The sequence below is a fragment of the Jaculus jaculus genome, chromosome X, assembly GCF_020740685.1.
Source record: "Jaculus jaculus isolate mJacJac1 chromosome X, mJacJac1.mat.Y.cur, whole genome shotgun sequence".
Lineage (NCBI taxonomy): Eukaryota > Metazoa > Chordata > Mammalia > Rodentia > Dipodidae > Jaculus > Jaculus jaculus.
The window spans coordinates 151,069,058-151,091,427 of NC_059125.1; the positions used below are offsets into that span (position 1 = coordinate 151,069,058).

Sequence of the window (22,370 nt, forward strand, 5' to 3'; positions counted from 1 at the left end):
TCCAAAACTGTGAGAAGTAAAACATGTCTGTCAGTGCTGCTACCACAACGTGCCCAAGATTAGGTGGCTTTCAAAGAGCAGAAGTTTATTGTTCTCAGTATTTTGGAAGTTGGACATTCCAAGATTAAGGCACTGGTCTGTGAAGATGTTCTTACTGCAATCCTGTGGAGAGGAAGATCCCTGTGTCCTCACTGGGTGGAAGGGGCAAAGACAAGCTAGCAAAATCCCTATGCTGCAGGAGTCCTCTTTTCTAATGCCCCTATTCCTGCCACACCTCCTAAAGGCCCATCTCTTAATACTATCACACTGGCAACTGCAGAGTTTTGGAAGGCACGCATTCAAGCCATAGCACCTAGTTTCAGGTATTTTTGTATAGCAGCACAGATTTAGAAAATCACCAAATTGTTGAGTGAAATGTACCAAACACAAAGTAGTTATTATGCCATTCTATTTTATAACATTCTAGAAAATACAAACACCAGAGCCAGAAAATAGACCCGCGGCTGTTTGCTGATAGGGAAGATGGGGGAGAGAGGTTACCAAGGGTTGAAGACACTTTGCGGGTAACAGATATGTTTATTGCCTTGATTATGGCAATAGTTAAATAGTCATGTATGTGAAGCCTTATCAAAGTATGACATTTAAATCACAGTTCAAACATGTGCAGTTTAGTCTATGACAAATAAACTCCAGTAGGTCTGTTTTGCTAAGGGCATATACAAAGCAAATGATAAACAATTGCATAAAACTGAGCAAATGATTTGAACAGACACTTTACCAAGAAAGGTACAGGAGTGAATGGTTAGAACATAAAACCATACTTAATGTGATTAGTCATCGAAGAAATGGTCATTGAAATCACAGTGAGATCCTACTTCCCACCCACTTGAATGGATAAAAATAAAGTCTGATCACCCCAAATGTTGATGAGGATGGATAAAAAAATGAACTCTCATACATCTCTGATGGGAATATAAATTGTATAGTCACTTTGGAAAACATTCTGGCAGTTACTAATAAAACATACAACTATTCCATGACGTGGTAACCCCACCTCACAAGGAAAATGAAAGCATATGTTCACACAAAAGCATATACACAAATACTCATCTACTGATTAGCAACACAATCCGGAAACAGCCCACATCATAACATGGAGAACAAATGAACTGGCTCTGGTACAGCCACACAATGCCAACTTCCTCCACAAGGAAGGAGAAAGCATGGGCAGTAGAATGACTCCCACAAACATCATCTTAATGAAAGAATTCAGACACAAAATAGTACATATTATCTGAATCCATTCATAAGAAATAGTTAATTGCTCAAATAAACAAAAGTTACCTATGGTGAGAAACATTTAGGTTAGTGTTTGCCCCTTGTGGTGGGAATGAACTGCATGGGATACATGGGAAAATTCTAGACTGCCCCTCAGGCTCTGTGTGTAGAAAGGGGTTAGGGAAGGCATCTCTCAAAACTCGCTGTCCAGGGCACTTGAGGTTTGTATGTTTCACTGAATGCAAATTGTGCCTGCAGAAAATACAAGGACGAGGAACCAGTGTTGACCTCTAGTTAATGCTATGCCTGTGGAAGTGCTTAGTAGTGAAGTGTGCAGATGCCCGCAACTTTGAACTGCACCGGTAAAATAAATAAGACCAAAAAGTCAAGCAAACATGACAGAATGATAATTGTAGAAGATTAGCAATTGGTACCTGGGCACCATACTTTCTGTATAGTGCAAAGCTTTCATAATAAAATACAGAGAGAAAAATAAGAAAAATGTTACCAAACGAATACAATTGTTACAAAAACATTTAGGAAACAAGTTTTGATCATCAGATGCTTATGAACAAAATCAAGGGGGGAGGGGTAGACTGTATCCCTCAGAATCCACTCAGTGCAGGACTTCTTTTACCTTCCAGTTGCCATTTTCTTTTTTATCCTGTAATGTGCCAAAGTTGTGGGTTGCTGTTGTTTTCTGTGCGTAGATGCTCTACCCTCATAGAAATACACACACACCTAAGTCCTGGTCACTCCCAAACATCACCCAAAGGATTTGCTGTCCTTCAAAAGAAGTTCTCATCACTCTTCTTAAGGGGTTTGTGTTGATCTTTAAGAAAGCAGTAAGTTGGGTGCATGACTGTAATCTCAGCACTTGGGAGGTGGAGGAAGGAGGATGAAGAGTTCAGGGTCATCATCAGCCACTGTGGTGGTTTGAATAGATGGCCCCCAATATATTCAGTGTTTTATTAGCTTGTAATTTGCATCTGCAGCCACCTGGCTATAGGCTGTGGCATTTGGCTGATCTTAAGGTGGAGTGGTGGGTTTGAGATTTCAATCTAAAGATATGCAAAGTGTGCTAGCGGGAATTCCTGACGTGTGCTGTGCTGTGCTGTGCAGTGTGGCTTTTGGCTTTGGGCTTGTGCTTCTCTCTGTGTGGTTGGACCTGTGAAAGCAGGCCAGCTTCTTCTGCCATTATGGAACTTCCCCTGCATCTATAAGCTTCCATAAACCCCTTCCTCCATCACTGTGCCTGGTCTGGAAGTTCATCTCAGCCAACCTGAAGCTGTCTGCTACAGCCACATTGTAGGAGGTTCTCTAACATTAACAAAAACACCACCATCACATCTAGAGCTATCAGCTGCTTGCAGCACTCCCAGGCCAAGGATCCGGCTTTGGAAATTACAGCAGGATCTGCTACTCGGAAGTCAAGGCAAGGGTTTACTTTTTGGTTGCGTGCCCTCTAGCATACACACAGTCACTGGAGCCATGAAGCACCCCATGTGTGGCCCTTAGGCCAAGAATGAGGGTCTGCTTTGGCTCACTGTTGTATTCTGGTTTTGACACAACGAGGGTTCACAACACTTCTACATGATGAGCTTTGACTCTGGCAGTGAGGAGTTCCTTTCCTACGCCTTCCTCTCCGCTTGAAGGTTCCTCCCAGCACTACCACCGTCCGGAAGGTCCCCAAGGCGGAGGGCACTTTTCAATCTCTCCGTTGTCTCCTTCGTCTGCCGATCGGCCTATCTGCTCATTCATTCACTCATCCCATCACCTATCCATCATCCATTGTTTTGCTTTCATTCCACTTCTACCCAGCCATCACCCTGGGATTCTGACCACGCGCTTCGCTCCCGGTGGTCTCACCTGCCCCACCTACTCAACCCCGCTCCGCCCCAGGCCCGCCCTCTTCCGACACGCCCCCTTTCCTGGCCAATCGGAGCCGACAGGCCGGGCGGGGCCTCGGTCGGGGTGGTGCCTCACTCCCCCAGTACTCCTGGCGGCGCCCCCGGCTCCGGAAACTCGCCGCGGGGCTGCTGGGCTCAGCCAGGCGCTGGCCGCTCCGTGGCGCTTCCTGCCACGCCGGGCCTGCCTGGGCCGCGCCAGCTCCGCTAGTCAGCGGACCGCGTATCGGCTGCCGCCGGGCCTGGGTGAGCGCGCGGGGTGCTGGAGGGACGTGCGAGGACGATCGAGTGATCGCGGGGGACGCTGAAGGATGTGCGGGGCCGAGAGAGCGTGCGGGGCCGCGGGAGGACGTGCTGGGGGGCCGGGATGAGTGTGTGGCCCGTAGAGAGTATGCGAGGGAGGGGTCGTCTGGGCGCTTGGAGAAGTCCCGTCCTTGGAGCAAGTCCGAGGCCGGGGGTGGGGGGATGGGGGGGTGGCAGGTCCCTGATGGGTACAGCAAGAGCCCCAAGGCCTTCCAGTGGAGGGCGGGGGGCGACAAGCGGTCAAGAGCGGGAAGCGCGGACGTGTGAGGCCTGTGCTGCTCTTAAGATGCTAAGTGATGGGAATTCGTCCGAAGAGGAGAGAGAGATTGCCCCCCCCCCAGCCCCAAGCGCCATGGAGGCCGCGGGGAGTGGCGAAGGGGGGGAAGGGCTGAAGGCACTTTTACGCTGTATGGGGGGAAGTTGAGACTTACTCTGGGGTCCTGGGATGGTTCCTTCTGCAGGAGTCCTTCCTAATCATTTGGGTGGGGGTCCCGCGACGGCGTGGGGCCAGGTAGATTGCCCAAGGTATGGGAACTGGGGGGGGGGGGGTTAGCCAAGTCCTCGCTTGGTTAAGAGAACTCTAGGCCATCTTTCAGAACAGATTTACTTGGGGGGGTCACAATCTCTGACTCCACTCTATCACCCCCTCCTCCTAAACTCCTTTGCTGGTTCCTCTAGTCTATATTTGGGTGATTAATTACATGTCTTTTTACACACGCATACTCCCACTTGCCTGCTGCCCAAAGCCTATGGTCCCTCCCCCCCCCCCCCACATTCCTGGCCCTCTTCCCAGAGGTCTCACCCTGTGCCAACTGACACCCTCCAGCCAGTCTTGGCCTAGCCAGGCAGGCGTGCAGCCCCTTCCAGTACCCTTGGACAATGGAACATTACCCCTTCTCCTTTAGCCCTACATTTTCCTTTACAAGGGACTTTCAGATAGGATTGCAAAATAGCACCTCCCCTAGGTATGCCTGCCACCTCACCCCATCTCCCATCGGGTTTTGCTTTAGAAGCACTGTGCACAATGTGTGGCACAGTCTGGCAATCTCTGCCAAAATGTACCCACATCTGTATTTAGAATACCGTGGAGCAAAGGCTTCTAGTCGTCTGTGAGTGAGAGACTCCTTGGAAAATAGGCCAAAAAGTGTAAATTCTCTTCCTAGAAGTCTGACCATTGACACAGCCTCAGTGGGCTCCCTTTTCAGGAAGTACCTAAGTGGGAACCCCATGAGATATAAGCTAAAACTGAGAGAACTTCCAGATCCTAGACAGGCCCAATGTCTACATTTAGAGCACTTGGCCTCCACCCAGGCCTGCTCTGCCACTAAAATTCTTATTGAACTCTAAACTTGGATTCGAACCCAGTGATCCAGCCCTTCTGAACCTGTCTGGGCTCCTTGAACAACATGGAGTGGCTGTAGAGCATCCCACCATACCCTAGTGTATAGTCTTACATCCAGGCAGTTTGGTCTCAGTGAGGCTACACTTACAAGTTATTTTCATTTAGTAAGATGCCATGCGTCTTCTTGGGGAAACTGGAACATAAACCTTTCCTCAATTAAGTACAACAAACACTACAAAATCCCCGTCTGGTCTACCTTCTGGCTTTTTATAGAAGGGAAAGAAGATGGAAACCTAAACAGAGAGACAGGTGCCCAGGCAAGTGAGAGAGGAAACAGATGACTTCCCACCCACGTACACAGAAAAAGACACACACAGACACAAATATCCCAGTGAAATAGACTTTCCTGGTGAGACAACCCTCCCTCTTGGCCTTTTAGGATTCTGCTACTTCGAGTAGCAGTCAGCTTGCGCAGTACAGGATGATGCCAAAATGGGCCTCAGTGTTCATCTCCTGGCCTGCCAGCTTCAGGGAACATAAAGACCAGGAGGAGCTGCAGCCCTGAGGCACGTATACACTGGCCTCACCAGGGTGCATGCAGACCTCAGCAGCACAGGTTCAGTCCCACAGTCTGTCTTTTGATTGAGCAATCACTACTGAAGGGTACAAATTCCTGGAAGGTTCACATGTGAGTTTGCTTCTGCTTACTTTGGTTATTCCAATTCAACAGGTTGGATCTTTCCTGCTGGACTAATCCCTTGGAATTTTGCTGAGACAAGATGAGTCATACCTGTGTGTCTCTTTTGGGTAAGTCTGAGTGTTATCAGACTTGTCTGTTGACCTTAAGGCAAACTATGCTCTTAGGAGGCCCATGGATGGGAGAACTAGATGGTGCAATGTTACTCGGATTCTGGGCCCTCTTTTATTCCCATATACACCGGTGCTGCTGAACTGCCTACCAAGAGATACTCCTAGCAATCCCAGACACATGGCTGTAGGGATAGAAGATGATTGGCAAGGAGTATGGGAAGTCCAAGGATCACCGGGTGGGAGAAAGTGCTGAAGGCACCCTTAGGGAACAGGTCTCTTGTGAGAGTTTACAACCTCTGGGGCCTATTTTCTCCAGCCCAGAACCGAACTGAACACCACATGCCACCTGTTGTCTTCCAAGTAGACTCAAGTCCTTAATTAGACACTTAAGAGAGACCAGATGATTTTTTGACACACTTATAAGACTCTGGAGGCTGCCAGGTGGGTGCTGTTTAGGTAGCCTTGCTGCTTCTCCCTTGCCTGGCTGCCAAAGAAGGACAGTACCTGTCCAAGAAGGTTGCTTGGTTATTTGTGCAATAAAATCCATTGAAGGCTGGTCTTTTGGACTCAAAAAACTACCCTTACTGACATAGCCAGACATCATCAAGACATCCTATGCTCAAAGATGACCAAAAGTCGTCAAATTATTCATCAGTTTTTGTGACATGAGTTGGATTACATCTTTGTTGAATTCAACTCTTTTTTTTTTTTTTTTGGTTTGCTTTTGTTTTTTGTGAGGTAGGGTCTAGCTTTCTAGCCCAGGGTGACCTGGAATTCACTATGTAGTCTCAGGGTGTACTCGAACTCACAGCAATCTACTTACCTCTACCTCTACCCAAGTGCTGGGATTAAAGGCTTGCACCACCACGCCCAGCTCAACTCTTGACTTCTGTTCTTTCAGATAACAGTGAAATGATTATTTTTGGGATCCCTTAGTGTATGGGGTGCCATGCCATAAATTCAAATAAGTTGGCTGGTTAAACCTTACATTGTGGCTGAATACAATTCCATTGTGTGTATATAGCACATTGTCCCTATCAATTCATGTGTTGATGGACACCTAGGCTGGTTCCACAACTAGGTTACTGTGACTAGTGCTGCAATAACATGTATGTGGAAGGATCAGTGACTATCTGCTATTAATTATTTTTAAATTTACATTGTGACCAACAGCGTACATAGCCAGAAGATTGGTGTGACCACATGAGCTCTGGCGTTCTGGAAAGCACACTTTCCCAGCAGTGTGATGACACGGACATCATTGCTGCCCATGCATTCTGGCAGATGTTTATTAAACAGCTGCAGCAGCGTGTGTGGACTTGGCTAGGCCTGGTGTGGAAACGGCAGTTAACCTCGGTAGAGGCCCGGTGCCATGCGTGCACAGTCTTCATTCTGCCTTCACCTCCCATTTAGAGGAGGGCGGGATTATATTTGCCTGAAAAGTTGGGGTTTGTTTTCTACAGTGTTTCTCTCAGCTTCCTTTCCCACTTATAAGTAGGAATTCACTTGTTGAGATTCTTCATGCTTTCAGAGGCTACTTTTCTGCCTACGTGTATGCTCAAGGTCAGCATTAGCCTGTGTCCATTGGGTACACCACAGTGCTTTTTATGTTCCATCAGGCATTGCTCTGACCTTGATCCTCCAAGATTCATTCCAGAAGGCAGTGAACACTTGGGTTTGCCACTTTGGTCACAGCATCCAGCTTCTTTTTCAGATGAGTTCTGCCATCTTAAAGTAGAATGGTTGGACAACCTGGATTCTAAGTGATCCAATTGTCTTCAGGACTGATGAAAATTTTATTTTTAACTGCAGTAGGAATTAATGTGTATGCTCTTTTTAACGATTTCCCTTCACTTCTGAAGTTCTTTTACCTGATACACATAGTTAATTGTGCGCAGCCTGGCTTCCTTTTGTGAAAGCAGGACCCACTTTTTCCCTCCCATTTTTATGAGCGCTGTTCAAGTGCACTGTTACTGCGGGTGGCAATCACATAACCACTGAATGCTAAAGTGCTCTCAATTCAAATCCCAGGGTGAGGTGGAACAGGAAGGGCTGCTCCTTCTACTCACTGGAAAGGGCATTGAATGATTCTTTTAGGGGTTGTGACTCCAGGACCTTTCAGTTAATCATGCCAATTAAGTAAAAACTCTTCAGTAGCATTCGCTTAATTAAATGAGTACGGTGTAAAAGAACTGTGTGTGGCTGCACACATGCTTGCATGTATGTGTGGATGTGCACACATGCATACATGCACATATGGGGAGAAGGAAAAGCATGCTGTGTATATTTTTGCAATAAGGATTTATAATACTGTGTTAACAAGATGATTTATTAATACCTTTATTTGCAAGGGGGGAGAGAGAGAATGTTAGAGTCTCTTGCCACTGTAAATGGACACCAGATACATGTGCCACTTTGTGCATGTGAATTTACATGGGTACTGGGGAATCGAACCCAGGGACGGTAGGCTTTTATTGCAAACACCTTTAACCACTGGTCAATCTTCCTGTCCGCAATCAGATGATTCAAAGGCAGCCCCCAAACATTCAACCATGCCATGAGGGTTCTACAGTGCTCACTGTCAGCCTGTCTTCTAGTTATGGCCTGGGGTCACAGACTTGCACATTTTTACTTCTTTGGTATGTCTTGAAATGTCCCAAGTCTTGGGAGCTGGAACATAACCTTGTGGATCCATCATCTTCTTGTCTGAAAAATGGAGGTGGGAATGACCAGCTATAAGTTGTGATAATGAAATTGTGTGATGGCAGACACACAGCACCATGTGCATCCTACTTGTTCCATAAATGGAATTTTGCTCTATGCAACACCATGCCCCCATGAATTGATTCAGTCACTCCATAATCCATCATGCCAGACTTGGGATCAGGAACTGCTGTAGACACGGGGGATTCAGGGATGACCAATAGAGGGAGGGTCGTATCCCATCAGAGGTGATATTTTTCCTTATAATAGTTTTCATTAATAAAAAAAAAAAAAACTGTGAGAGGGCTGGAGAGATGGCTTAGCTGTTAAGTGCATGCCTGTGAAGCCTGAGGACCCCAGTTTGAGGCTCGATTCCCCAGGACCCACATAAGCCAGATGTACAAGGTGGCGCACGTGTCTGGAGTTTGTTAGCAGTGGCTGGAGGCCCTGGTGCACCCATTTTCTCTCTCTCTGTCTCTCTGCCTCATCCTCTGTCTGTCACTCTCAAATAAATAAATTAAAACTTAAAAAATGTGTTAAACTGGGCATGGTGGCACACACCTTTAATCCCAGCACTCGGGAGGCAGAGGTAGGAGGATTGCCGTGAGTTCAAGGCCACCCTGAGACTCCATAGTGAATTCCTGGTCAGCCAGGGCTAGAGTGAGACTCTACCTCGAAATACCAAAAAAAAAAAAAAATGTGAGAAAACTGTGATGGGGCTTAAAAAACACAGAGGTTGTTGAGGAGGTGATGTTTGAATTAAGGCCTTAGTTATTAGTAGGAGCCTCTTGCGCTAAGAGATGATGTTCTTAGCAGTTTCATAGTCTTTGAGGGCCACAGGCTTGGCATATCTATGTTCTTAGAGCTGTTGGTAGACAATCCATGGTCAAGTCTTCTTTTTGTAATACACTCCAACAGTTTCTGCCTTTTCATTGGAGCGTCTATCCATTGATATGTAACTGAGTTCTGCAGTGCAGTTTCAGTTTGCCATCCTGCTGTTTATTTTATGGTCGCATCTGTTCTTTTTTTTTTAAAGTACTAATGTGAACCAAGGTTCATGCAAACACAAGGCAGTTTAGTAAACAATCAGATGCTTTGCTGCTGCATGTTATAAATCTCACATCCCTTTGTTCCTATCTTTTCTTTTTTAAAATATTTTTATTTATTTGAGAGTGACAGAGAGAGAGAGAATGGGCGCACCAGGGCCTCCAGCCACTGCAAACGAACTCCAGATGCGTGCGCCCCTTTGTGCATCTGGCTTACGTGGGTCCTAGGGAATCGAGCCTCAAACCTGGATCCTTAGGCTTCACAGGCAAGCCCTTAACTGCTAAGCCATCTCTCCAGTCCCCCTATCTTTTCTTGAAATGGTCAGTTAGTTTTTAAAGATTTGAAGATGAGGAAGGTAAAAGCCTTATATTTCCCTACATCTTGACATTCCTGATGTTCTTTGTGTCTTGTGTAGCTCCAAGTTGCCAACTAATTTTATTTCCTTTCCTCCTGAGAACCTTCCTTTGATATTTCTTTTTTTATTAAATTTTTTTGTAGTTAATGAATACGGTCAAGTTGATACCATCATTAGCCTCATCTCTGTCCTCCCCCCTCCACAGGGACCCTCCTTGTTGGGGTATATGGGTCGTGCATTGTGGGGTTAGCCATCAGTTATGGGTAGGAGAAAATGTCTCTGTGTATCATGACCCAACGTGTGGCTCGGACATTCTTTCCTCCCCCTGTTCTGCAAATTTCCCTGAGCCATGTTGGGTTCATTTTAGGACTGCTTCAGTGATGAGGTGTTGGGGGCCTCTATGTCTCTGGATATCTGGTTTGGTAGGGGTTGGTTGTTCTCTGTGTATCTCCTTCACCTTTGTGCTGGTTCCTGGTTTACCAAGAAAAATTCTTGCATGTTTCCCCAGTTATTCTTAGTTTCTGCTGGGGCCCTTTTGAGGTATGATGGGGTGGTTCTGTCCTTAGGATCTGCATTTGTCTGAAAAAGAGAAGCAGATTCTCCAATGGAGAGTAAAGTTAGCACTAGATAAATGGAATAACCATTGTTTTTTAGAGAGAGTTTAGTGGAGAGCAGGATCATTTTTGGATATGGTTCTGACTTGTTTCCCAGCGCCAACTATGGGTTCCATTCCACTGAGCAGATCAGTTAGCCAAATCAAGAGTGGTTGGTTTCCCACTATGGCTGTGTGCCACTTTTGCACTTGTTTTAGCATCACGTCAGGGTGCTTGCTGCTAAGTAGGTTAGACCATGTGTTGCTTGGACTCCTTTGATATTTCATATAGTATAGATGACAAATTATATTGCCTTTTGTCTATAAAAATTATTTCTTCCTCTCTCATTTTTGAAGGATTTTTTTTGAGAGAGAGAGGGGAGAGAGGCAGAGACAGACAGAGAAAATGGATGCACCAGGGCCTCAGTCACGTCAATAAACTCCAGACGCATGTGCCCCCTTGTGCACATGTGCAACATTGCATGCTTGTGTCACTGTGTGTCTTGCTTACTTGGGACCTGGAGGTTCAAACAGGATTCTTAGGCTTCACAGGCAAGCACATTAACCGCTCAGCTATCTCCCCAGCTCTGAAGGATGTTTTTCCTAAATGTAGAATTCTAACTGATGAGTTTTATCTTCCTTTATGTATTCATCTGTTTTCTGGCTTGTGTGTTTTCTGAGAAATCATTGGCTTCTTTTGCTTTTCTGTATACTGTGCCATGTCTTTCCTCTGGCTACTTTAAGATTTTTGTTTATCATTGGTTTTCAGAAACTTAATCATGATGGTATCTTTTTATCTGGGCTTCATTTTGTTAGCTTCTATTGTGATGTCTTCTAGTTCTCCACTCTTTTTTTTTTTTTTTTGCATTATCTGATCTGCTCATCACACCTAGTGGAAATTTTTTTTTATTTCTATTTATTTATTTGAGAGAGAGAGAGAGAGAGAGATACAGAAATATGCAGGGAGAGAGAGAGAGGGAGAGAATGGGCATGCCAAGTCCTCCTGGCCCTGTAAATGAACTCCAGATGTATGTGCCTCCTTGAGCATCTGGATTACTTGGGTTGTGGGGAATTGAACCAAGGTCCTCTGGCTTTGCAGGCAAGCGCCTTAACTGCTAAGCCATCTTTCCAGCCTCCCTTCCCCCAGTGAAATTTTTAAATATTGTTGTCTCCAAAGTTTTCTTTTTTGTTCTTTTTATATCTGTGTTCATATCTCTCTTTCAGTACTGATATGTAAATTATCTTTTTTTTTTCTTATCTAGGAGCTCTATTAGTCATTTCTGGATGCTTCTATTGAATAATTATTGTCCTTGCTACAGTTCCCATTTTCTTGGCATTTCAGTAATTTGTGGTTGGACATTGTAAGGATTGTTTTGTTGAATGTTTGGTCTTTGGGAGTGAGGAGCAGTTATTTATGGGTCTGTTTGTTCCCTTTGAGACCTACTTTAAAGCTCTTGTAGAGTTAGTCTTTTGTAGCATTGGCATTAAGGATAGACCAAAGTTGCTCCTGAGGTGTGGTCCCTCTGTGTTTTCTTTTTAAAAGAAATATTTATTTATTTATTTATTTGCAAGCAGAGAGAAAGAGAAAGAGACTGGGCATTCCAGGACCTCTAGGCTCTGCAAATGAACTCCAGATACATGTGCCACTTTGTGCATCTGACTTTACATGGTTACTGGAGAATTGAACCTTGGTCATTAGGCTTTGCAGGCAAGTTCCTTAACCACTGAGCCATCTCTCCAGCAAACCCTCTGTGTTTTCCACTGAATGTCCCAGGTGATCAAAGAGAATTCCATGCTGGCTGATTGGACCCTGATCATCTCTAGGAATTATTCAGTTTACAGCCCTTGAGAGTTTCATTCTATGCATGCATAGGTTAGCAGCCAGGAAAGACTCAAGTGAAGCCTTGTGCAGATTTGAAGCTCTTTTTTTTATTTTTATTTTTGCATAACACACTCCTTTCTGAACTCTGCTGTGAACATTCCAGCTTCCCCAAATGCTGACCAATGTGCCTCCTCAACTGCCAAGCTGTGTGTGTTTGGTTTCACCCTCCCTATAACTCTCAATCTGCAAATTGCCTCCAGGCAGGGAGCTGGGCCGATGACAGGACTCGCCTCATTTGTTGCTGCTGGGGATCAGGATCCTGTGCTTCCTAAGGCCCAGTGTCTGAAAACTCTTGCTGCATGGAGGTTTGCTGCTTACTTGTGGCAGGATGGGAAATCTGTTCCTTGTTACTCCGGCATGGCCACACGTGCAGGTTTCCTTCCATCCCATCTCACATACCATCTTTAATCTTGTATGAAAGTCTTTCTGGAATATTTGGGTTTTGTAGTCCTTGAGCCAGTGCCAAAATGCTTCCTTTTCACTTAATTATGAATTGCATTGAGTTGACATCAGAACCTGACCTGTGTGGCTGTTTCTTTTAACTTAGCAAAGTGGGAGGTTCATGATGTGCACATCTGTGGTGAGGGCTTAACGATACTTCACTTCTTTGCAGCTGTTTTATTTGGCTTTCCATTCTGTTGGATCATGGAGAGAGAGGTCCTCACGTGCAACTGGCACTCTCCTGGTGAATTGTAGTGAGGTGTGCTTCTAAAAGTCTTACCGCTGGTCAAGATTCGTGTTCTTTGTTGCCTCTCTTTCTACCAGTAGCCTCATCAGTCTCATGCTGCCATTTGTGAAGCCAGAAGGACCCCTCACTCATCTCCTAGTTATTTCTTCTGATGAGCACTTACCTCATGCAGGCTTGATATAAGGGCACCCTGTGGTCAACCCGTGTCTGGGAGCTTGTTTCCCTGCATTGGCTATTTGTTGCTGTGTTCACGTTTGCCTGGGCTAGTGTTCCTTTGTCTTATCTTGGCTCCTTCTGACATGCCTACATTAGATCTTTGCCAGCCCACTTTCCCACTGTGTGAGATATGTTTTCTCGGGCATATCCATGCTCTGCCTTGTCATTCAGCCAGCATAGGAAAGAAGGCTCAACAAGATTTTAAACTAGGGAACAGGAAATGGCCAGTCTTGTCCCAGGGGACCAAGAAACAGGGCTGTTATCACTTACAGCTTTTTTCACTTTCCTTAGCTCCACCTGCTCCCCAAGGTCTTGCCCTTCCCCAGGACGGAGCCCCAGGAAACCAGGTCCTGGCGGTCCCTCTTGAGATGCCGGAGACCCAGGTGAGCTGTGCTTCCCTCTGCCTTGCTTGGGATTTTGTCACTGCTCCCTGACTTTGGCCTCGGCCTCTGCCACTTGCCCAGCATGACACACAGACGGGTATGAACCCTGATTGCTACCTTCCTTCCTGCCCTCTGCTTCCCTCCCACAGGCTGCCAAGGAATGGTTGCCCACTGTGCTTGTGATTCCCATCGGGCAGGTGGGAGAGCTGAGTTTGTGTACCCTGGGAAGAGAGTGAGAGGCCCAGGGCCAGGCAGCCCAAGCCTCTTTGTGTTTTGTCTTGCTCTCTTTCCAGGTCTTCTTGGGACTTACGTTTGGACTTCCACATTAGCAGTACACATGGATAAACACACACTCCAAGCCCTCACCTCTTGCCCCTGGCATCACTGGTGCTGACCCTGACTCATTGCAGATGAGGTAAAAAGATGACTGATTATCACTGGAATTCTTTTAGGATTTGATGTCATTTGATGTCGTCCCGTGGCACCTCACAGAAAGGGAGTGGCTGAGTCTGAGCCCTGAGCAGAGGACACTGGCATATCCTGGGACCGTGACCTCCATAGGTGAGGATGGGATGCCCCAACCTTTTCTAGACTCACCACCTTCTGGGAGGGGAGTTAGGGCACATGGCCACCCCACACAACCTCACCTTGTCTCTGGGTTGTCAGGAAATGCAAAGAAACTGCCACACTTAACATCACCAAGTAGCATGCGTTCCCCCAACTCCTCATGGCATGGAAAGATCCTCCTCCAGTCTATCATTGGAAATAAATTAGAACCACCCTGTCATGACAACTTAGAATACTTTTTAAAAGTTAACATACTGTCCTCAGATAAGAACATATGGTAAATTAGTAAGAACTAATTCTATACTTGATCGTAACCATAAATCTGAGAAACAAGTGGAATATTTTTCTGAACCTACAAGCCCTACAAATTGCATGGCCATTTCATTGGGGTTCACTGTTGAGAGAGGTGAATGTGATCAAGCTTCTGTTCACTCAATAGGAGTTTGTGTGTGAGGGGAGGGTTTGGGGGGAAGGGGCTGTTGAGAGCTGTGTAGAGGTTGTCAGAACTGAGAAGCACATGTGATTCGGTGAGGAGTACTGGGGGTAGACAGTGGGGTAAGGTCGATTTTTTAAAATATATTTTTATTTATTTATTTGATAGGGAGAAAGAATCAGAGGGAGAGAGAGAGAGAGAACAGGCACTCCAGGGCCTCCAGCCACTGTAAACGAACCCCAGATGCATCCGCCCCCTTGTGCTTCTGGCTTTCTTGGGTCCTGGAGAGTCAAACCGGGATCCTCTCGCTTTGGAGGCAAATGCCTCTACTGCTAAGCCATCTCTCCAGCCCATGATCATTTTTTTTAAGATGCCACCTGTAATATCACTGGTCTCTCCCCTGGGACAACCCAGAATCTGCCTTCCTACAGTTTCTAGAAGGAGCTGGCTCTTTGGAAGTGCATTTGAACTGCATGGATGACTTGCGTGAGGTCACAGGCATCCTAGTCTTTAAGGATTTGGAGGCCTTGCCTCTATTCTTCCATTCTGATGTCAACAGTGGCTGCCTCTTTCATGCATTCCCTCCTCCACAAGCAGGAGTTCCTGTTCTGAGTCCGACTTTGGTGTCTCACCTGGCCCAGAGACAAGTGCTATTGGCGTCTGGCCCTTCCTTCAGCACAGATCAAGCTAAGCATCCTGGTGAGTGAAAAGAGAACCCTAAAGGGGAGAGCTCTGTGGAGCAACGGTGGGGCTTGGGTTGGGGCTAGAGGGGGTCGGCTGAGCTCTTGAGTTTGGGGTTAGTGTTGAGAGCCCAGCTAGGGCTTGGGGGGAACCAGTGTGGCTGCTCAGAGCACCAGAAGCAGAGGCCTCCTCGGGACCCCTCTGGCTGGCAGTCAGGCCCGTCTTTGGTGCTTCCAGGTGCTCAGCAGCTGTGTCGAGGGAGAAAGAATTACTGATGAAGGAGAGCAGCTTCCTTCCCAGGCCTTCGGCAGACTGTGGAGTCTCTTGTTTATCGTTTCAGAAAGCACGTCTGTGACACCCCGCCAGATGATGGGTGAAGAAGCCCAGCTGCAGGAGATGGCCTCCACGAGCTCCCCGAGGGCCAGTGACCCCAGTGCTGAGGTCAAACAGAATGGGGACTCTGAGGGAAGGGGAGGGAGCCCACCAAATCTGCCCATAGAACATCATTTTGCATGTAAGGAGTGTGGGGACACCTTCCGGCTTAAAGTGCTCCTTGTTCAGCACCAGAGGGTTCACAGTGAGGAGAAGGGCTGGGAGTGTGGCGATTGCGGGAAGGTTTTCAGGGGGGTGTCAGAGTTTAATGAGCACAGGAAGAGCCACGCAGCTGTGGCCGCTGAGCCCCGGCCTGGCCCCAGTAGGGCCCTGGAAGATGCCTTGGAGAAGAGGGAGCAAATGGAGAGGGAGGCGAAGCCCTTTGAGTGTGAGGAGTGCGGGAAAAGGTTTAAGAAGAACGCAGGCCTTAGTCAGCACCTGAGGGTGCACAGCAGAGAGAAGCCCTTTGATTGTGAGGAGTGCGGGCAGTCCTTCAAAGCCAACACCCACCTCTTTCGACATCAGAAGCTTCACACCTCGGAAAAGCCCTTTGCGTGCAAGGCGTGCAGCAGGGATTTCCTGGATCGCCAGGAACTTCTCAAGCACCAGAGGATGCACACTGGTCACCTGCCCTTCGACTGCGACGACTGCGGCAAGTCCTTCCGCGGGGTCAACGGGCTGGCGGAGCACCAGCGCATCCACAGCGGCGCCAAGCCCTACGGCTGTCCTCACTGCGGCAAGCTTTTCCGGAGGAGCTCGGAGCTCACCAAGCACCGGAGGATCCACACGGGCGAGAAACCCTATGAGTGCGGCCAGTGCGGCAAGGCCTTCCGCCAGAGCTCCAGCCTGCTGGAGCACGCGCGCATCCACAGCGGCGAGCGGCCCTACGCGTGCGGTGAGTGCGGTAAGGCCTTCCGAGGGCCCTCCGACCTCATCAAGCACCGGCGCATCCACAGCGGACTTAAGCCCTACGAGTGCGACAAGTGCGGCAAGGCCTTCCGGAGGAGCTCGGGCCTCAGCCGCCACCGGCGCATCCACAGCGGGGCCAGACGCTGCGAGTGCAACGAGTGTGGCCGCGTGTTCAAGAGGCGCTCGGCGCTGCAGAAGCACCAGCCCACCCACCGCGAGTAGACGCCAGGCTGGAGGCGATCCCAGGGTATCCACCGAGGCCATGGCCCCAGTCAAAGGAGATGAACAGTTTTGTAGCGCTTACCTATTTTATCGTGTGAGAAGTTGAACCAATTTATACTGCCACCAGCAATTTATAAGTGTCCGTGTTTCCCATTGTGCCCATCAAGAGTAGCTTTTGACCATTTTAACATGGCTTGACAGAAAGTACCTTCAAGGTATGTAGATCCCCGTGCCTGGAATGAGAAGAGCAATCTGGATGTGGGGATCTGAAGGGGGCTGGGACGTCATGCCCTGTAAGCTCCACCCCTGAACGATCCATGTGATCCCACCTTTCCCCTCACCAAGGGAAGATTGCCCGAAGGCTTTTGGCCTACTTAAATTTACAAACTGTAGGGATGTAAATAGAATACTCAACAAAAGTCTTATAATATTTAATTTATTAATTTAGTTGTATAAACATTGTAAATCACCTATTCTGCAGAATAATATATTAATTTAGAAAAGGGTCCCTTTTTGCCATACTCCATTTCATGAGATTGTTTGATTCTAACTTTTCACATACATTTTTGACCTCACCATCACGGGAACATCCAGTCGCTTCCATCTGAGCGATATGAGGTAGCACTGTGACAATCTCTGCTTGAGGTTCTCATCGGAAATTTCCTCTCAAGCCATAAGAACCTGTTCACACTAACATCAGGAGTTTTGTGTGTTTTTGATTAGTGCTGTATCTCTACAACATAACCACTTAAGGTGGTGCTTTTTCAAGCGATCTTTTCAAAGGCTTTTTTAAACATCTAAAATGCCACTCTTAGGTCACACTGCTAGTAAAACCTACGAATTGGGGATAAACATGTTTTGCCTCTGTTTTCTTGAGCCAATTCAATCTAGTGACCCCTGTACATACCCAAAACAATCATCCCTTGGGGTTTGTCCTCATACAGCACCTTGTTCAAAGTGAAGTAGGCAAGAGAAAAACTCAAAATGAGAGGGACCTCTCCAAGACTCAAAGGTAAGGTGACACCTCCTTGTTGGGAATAAGAACTTCTCCTCATGTCAGACATAAATGGAACTTCTCTAAACCTCCATTTGCAGCTCAGTGATGGGGGAGGGGACAGTCACGGTACCTACCTCCTAAGGTTCTCATGAGGACACTGCCTGGCAAGGAGTTACACTCAGTGAAGGTCATCTGCTGCCATCCCACAGCTCCTAAGTGCAGAACTGGGGATGAGCCCCGGCCTCTGACTGCTAAGTCTCATCTTTCTTTCATATAATGACTTAAATACTATTTCTGTTTCTTGCATGAAAATTATATGTTCATCTCCTTTGACAAGTTTTTGAGTTACCTTGGGATATATTGACTTTATAGAACAGGTCTTTCTATATTGATTATGACATTCTTTTCCAATTTTTATTGCTTTTCCTTTTTAGCACTTTTATTATTTCTTTTGTGCAAGTTTTTGATTTTTACATATCCTTGCATTCATTTTCGTCTGCTAACTTGTGATTTTCATTGGTTCAGTACTTTCATATGATGACATTTTCTTCTAGAATTTAGTTACAAAAGAACAGTTGAATCCCCTGCCCACCAGAAAGTGAATGCACCAGGGTGGGCAGGCTGGATGAGAGTGGGCCAGTGAAGCTGGCTCGTTCTCTGTCCAAGATGCAGACTGCATATGTATCTTTGGGCAGCACGTGACTATCCAACATGGCCACTGAGGCACACTGGAGACATTTCCGTCACATACTGCCTGGAGCACTTTGTGATGCTCATCAGTATAGCCTCAGCCACCAGCAACCTAGACCAACAGAATGGTCCAAATGTGGTCTGGCAGCAGCCAGCCATCCTTCAAACTGCCAGGAGCCGTGGCTATTTTGGGCATGGATTCAGTGACTGAATGGCAGGTCCACCTAAGAAACATCTCAGATACAGAAGACTCACCTGACTGATATCACCATGTGGTCTACATCCTCCTTCCAGCAAGTGACTCTGGAATGTGAGAGATCAGTTTGGTGGCTTCTACTTTGGGCAACTAGAGAAAGAAATTTGCCCACATGTTCTGGTGTCACTTCCTGCAGCCTCACCTCAAAGGGGTGACAGAGCAGAGGCCTGGAGAGGAACTGTGTTCCTCCAATGGCATGTGTGTCATGCCAATAGAAGTTGATTGCATCAGGCCTGGGCCAGGACTTGGAGCAGCCATGCCCAGGAGGTGATAAAACAAGGTTTTGGAAGGCAAGAGACCATTCTGATGGCCCATATGGCACAGAAGTCAGAGCTGGTCATCCTGAGATTGGGCTGTCGCTTGAGGTAACCTCCCTCCGGAGGAGCAGCAAGGGCTGGCAAACCGGCCATACCAGGGCTGTAGCACAAGTATTGTGCTGTGCCCAGAAGGGCACGGAAAGGCCTGGACAGAATATGTGTTTTTATGGCAGCCTTGCAAGGGGAGGCCAGGCTCCCCAGGAGGCATAGCCTGGAAGGGCTCCTAGGCCCCATCCTGGGAAGCAAGGTCAGACAGTGACCTTGAAATCTTGGCCAGAAGGGCCTCTTGAATGCCCCTGGGCCCCCATAGTGGCCCTATGGGGCATCTCCATCCTGACCCACAGGCTGGAGAGAAGCCAACAGCACTTGTTACATAGCGGTTCCTCCTGCTCTGTGGACTCAGTTCTTGCAGTTTCTTTTGACGTTGTCTGAAACTGCTGCTTTCTCAGATTAGTTTCTTCATTTGAGCTGTTAAGACATGATCTGTACAGCTGTCATTGGGTAAGGAATGTTGACATCTACCAGGGGCAAATTTGGCACCTTCATCTTGAAGGACTCTGCCATTTCTTGCTTGTTCAGTCATCATTTGTCAAGGTTGAGGAAAGATCCCATTGAAGTCTAGATTAACGCTAACTTGGAAGGTAGCAGAGTGGTCACTACTCCCAACCAGGGCATAGCATCTTGGCATCCCTTCCTGCCCTCCTTGACTTTTTTCTAGTTTTCGCTCTATAATTTTCTCTTGAACAAATCCTCTTTTAGAGTTAACACTAAAGATCACTTCATCAGTGTCGCCAGATCAGCTTTTCCTGGTGTGGTCTGTGGCTTTAACATGTACCCCTTAGTTTCACCAAGTCCATCCAGGAGCGTGGGCGTGGAGTTAGGTACACTGCTATGCCCAGTGCAAATGTGAGTGAGCTTCCTGTAGTGTGTGCTCGTCTATGCATTCATATATCTACCTCATCACCCAGTTTTCTTTCTAGTCACATGCATTGCTGTTGCAAGGGAAATGGGGGGCAGCTGGGTTACATGGAAATCTGGCTCTCTCAAGAAATGTATCCTTTTATCATGTCAAGAAAGAAACCCTTCATGGCTTTTATTAGCGTTTTGCATACTTGCTAAAATTTTCACTAAAAAGCACTTGCTTACCATTTTTTGCTGCAATTTATGATAAAGTATATCAATTCATTGTGTTATACCCACTATTGTATTTCCAGAATAACCCCCACCGGATCACAGTGGGCATCTTTCCCCCATGGTATTATATTCTATGTGCTTAATTTTTGTGCTTAAAGTGGCATGGCGTCTGCCCTGCCAGCAGCCCTGGGCCATAGCTCTGTGGTGTACCACATGACTTGCCACCTCCCTCCCAGACCTGGTTAATTAAACCAGATCCAGACATCTGACCCACGGGCAGCAGCCAGTGGTCAGACCTGGATAGAGAAGATGGATGGGGCCTTTTAGACCCGTAAAGTGTACAAGAGTAAACTGAAGCTTCCAGTCGTTCTTGGACTATAGAGGGAACTACAAGGTATTTGGAGGACTTGCCCCTGTGGGAAGCACCAAGGTGGAGGTCTGAGAGCTCCCGCTAGGCTGCCCGGAGCTTCTTGGATCGTAGCAACATGCGGGAAGCCTAGCCATGTTGTGTACCCGGATAGCTGGCAGCTGCCCTCGTCAGTCCATGTGCGTCCCCGCCATAGACCCCTCCCCTTGACTTGAGCCAGCCCGAGTGGGATTCTGCCTTTGCAACTTATCAGCAGCCAATTGCATTTGACAATTGGGCTGCTTCCTGAGAAGAATCACATTTCTGGCTTTCTTCGCATTCTACCCAGCCAGCATTCCTGGCCCAAGTCCCAGCTGATTGACACGAACACCTGTTTATATGTATTGTAGTCTGCTCACTAAGATGGGTGAAATCCCTGCCTTCTAGTATTACTGAGTTTAACCCGTGATCTTCAGTCTGAGCATTGTTCCTTTTCTGAACCACATTTGGCTCACAAAATGAGTTCTTTGAAGCCTATCCTATTCCCTATTTTGGAAGTGTTTTCACTGTCTCCAGCAAATTCTCCAGATCAGGGGATTGATAAACTCCTTTACTCCTAGTGTACTTATATCTTGTAGTTCTCATGGCCTTGGTTTGGATATTTACTTTCCGAAACTAAATACGGTCTCTTTAAACTTCACCTTCAACGCTACTTGTGTATCTGAGAATAGTAGCCATGTCCTGCCCCACTTTGTATTTGGATTTTTTGGCACTTTGTCCCCTGCCCGCCCCCAGTCTCCCTACCTTGTCTGTTGTATGGCACTCACTATAACCAGCCTTGCACTAGAGCTGTTCGTGGACTTGGCTTCTCCTCTCCCCTCTCCACCCTTCCCAACCTGTTAGATTGTGAGCTCTTAGAAGACAGGGGCGGCCCTTCATGTCTGATTCCCTACCAAATCTAGCACAGTGCCTTGCATCTAGTAGATTTCAATAAATATATGTTAAATGGCATTGGTATTCTTTGACTTATTTTATCCAGGCTTCATTCATCAGCTCTCACTCCTTTCTCCATACTCCCAGCATACATGGAGGCCTACCCCTCATAGCTTCCAGCTCAACTGCTCTCTTGGTCCTTGCTCGGAAATCTCAGTGCTTCGTGGTCACCTGTAGGGGAGACGAGGCACCCTAGAGCAGCGAGAGTGAGGTTTGCCTGGAGCATTGAGCTACTCCTTGACAGAAGGAAGCTTTTCATTCATTCAGCAGTGTTCGGCCATTTCACGTAGTGTTCCCTGGGTCTGAATCCCAGATGGAAGACCAGACCTTTTTTTTGTTTTCTTTTTTCTTTTTCCTTTTTAATTGAAAGGTCAGATCCTTTACTTGCTCATTTAGGGGCTGGGAATGGAGTGACAAATGGCTGAGATGGGCATGAGAGACCAGGCCTTTTGGTCGCTGCGAGTGGCTGGCCCTGTCTCTGGTGGTCATTGTCCCAGAAAAGGGAGCATGCCCCCTGGTTTCTTGACCCCTTTGGGTGCAAGCAATCCAGATGAGAAGCTAGTTTCCTGGTTGGGGAAGGGCAAGCATTAGAATGGGCTCCAGGATGGGAGGTTCAATGGGGAGCCCAAGAGGAGAAGGGAGCATGGACGCCCCCAACAGCTGTTTCCCTGGATTCTGGAACCCAAGCAGGGTCCAGTCATCTGTCCTCTGATTCTTGTCAACATAGGTGAATGGCATGACACCTTAGGTGCTTGAAAGGCAGCTGATTTCCAGTGCGCCTGCCCCAGAACAGCCCAGTTATCTCTGCTTGTAAGGCAGTTGTTAGGAAAGAGCCTTTCACTCACCTTTCCAGTATCATGTTATATTGCTGATAACCCCACCCACTTTTCCTTAAAATGTGTGCAACCACTGCTATAGCAAGCTTTGGTTAACACAGGTCTGAGCCA

General features: G+C 47.2%; 1 protein-coding gene across 3 annotated transcripts; it reads left to right on the plus strand.

The window, feature by feature from the left end:
* The first annotated feature begins 3,317 nt into the window (after window positions 1–3,317).
* On the plus strand, window positions 3,318–21,441 carry Znf275 (zinc finger protein 275). Of its 3 annotated transcripts, XM_004672058.2 has the most exons (6): window positions 3,318–3,431; window positions 5,561–5,637; window positions 13,415–13,506; window positions 13,959–14,067; window positions 15,104–15,205; window positions 15,528–21,441. In XM_004672058.2, the coding sequence occupies exons 2-6, from the start codon at window positions 5,610–5,612 to the stop codon at window positions 16,688–16,690; spliced, it is 1,494 nt and encodes a 497-aa protein (XP_004672115.1). In that variant the 5' UTR covers window positions 3,318–3,431; window positions 5,561–5,609; the 3' UTR covers window positions 16,691–21,441. The 3 variants fall into 3 exon arrangements, with proteins under 3 accessions (XP_004672115.1, XP_044996079.1, XP_044996078.1); XM_045140144.1 differs by lacking the exon at window positions 13,415–13,506; XM_045140143.1 differs by lacking the exons at window positions 3,318–3,431; window positions 5,561–5,637 and adding an exon at window positions 6,834–6,996.
* The last annotated feature ends 929 nt before the right edge of the window (window positions 21,442–22,370 follow it).

Excerpts from the sequence above, each read along its gene's own strand:
- Znf275 (XM_004672058.2), top strand. The coding sequence starts at position 5,610 with ATGAGTCATACCTGTGTGTCTCTTTTGG. Across the intron at positions 14,068-15,103 it reads TGGGACCGTGACCTCCATAG|GAGTTCCTGTTCTGAGTCCG; the intron begins GTGAGGATGGGA and ends CTCCACAAGCAG. Across the intron at positions 15,206-15,527 it reads AGATCAAGCTAAGCATCCTG|AAAGCACGTCTGTGACACCC; the intron begins GTGAGTGAAAAG and ends TTATCGTTTCAG.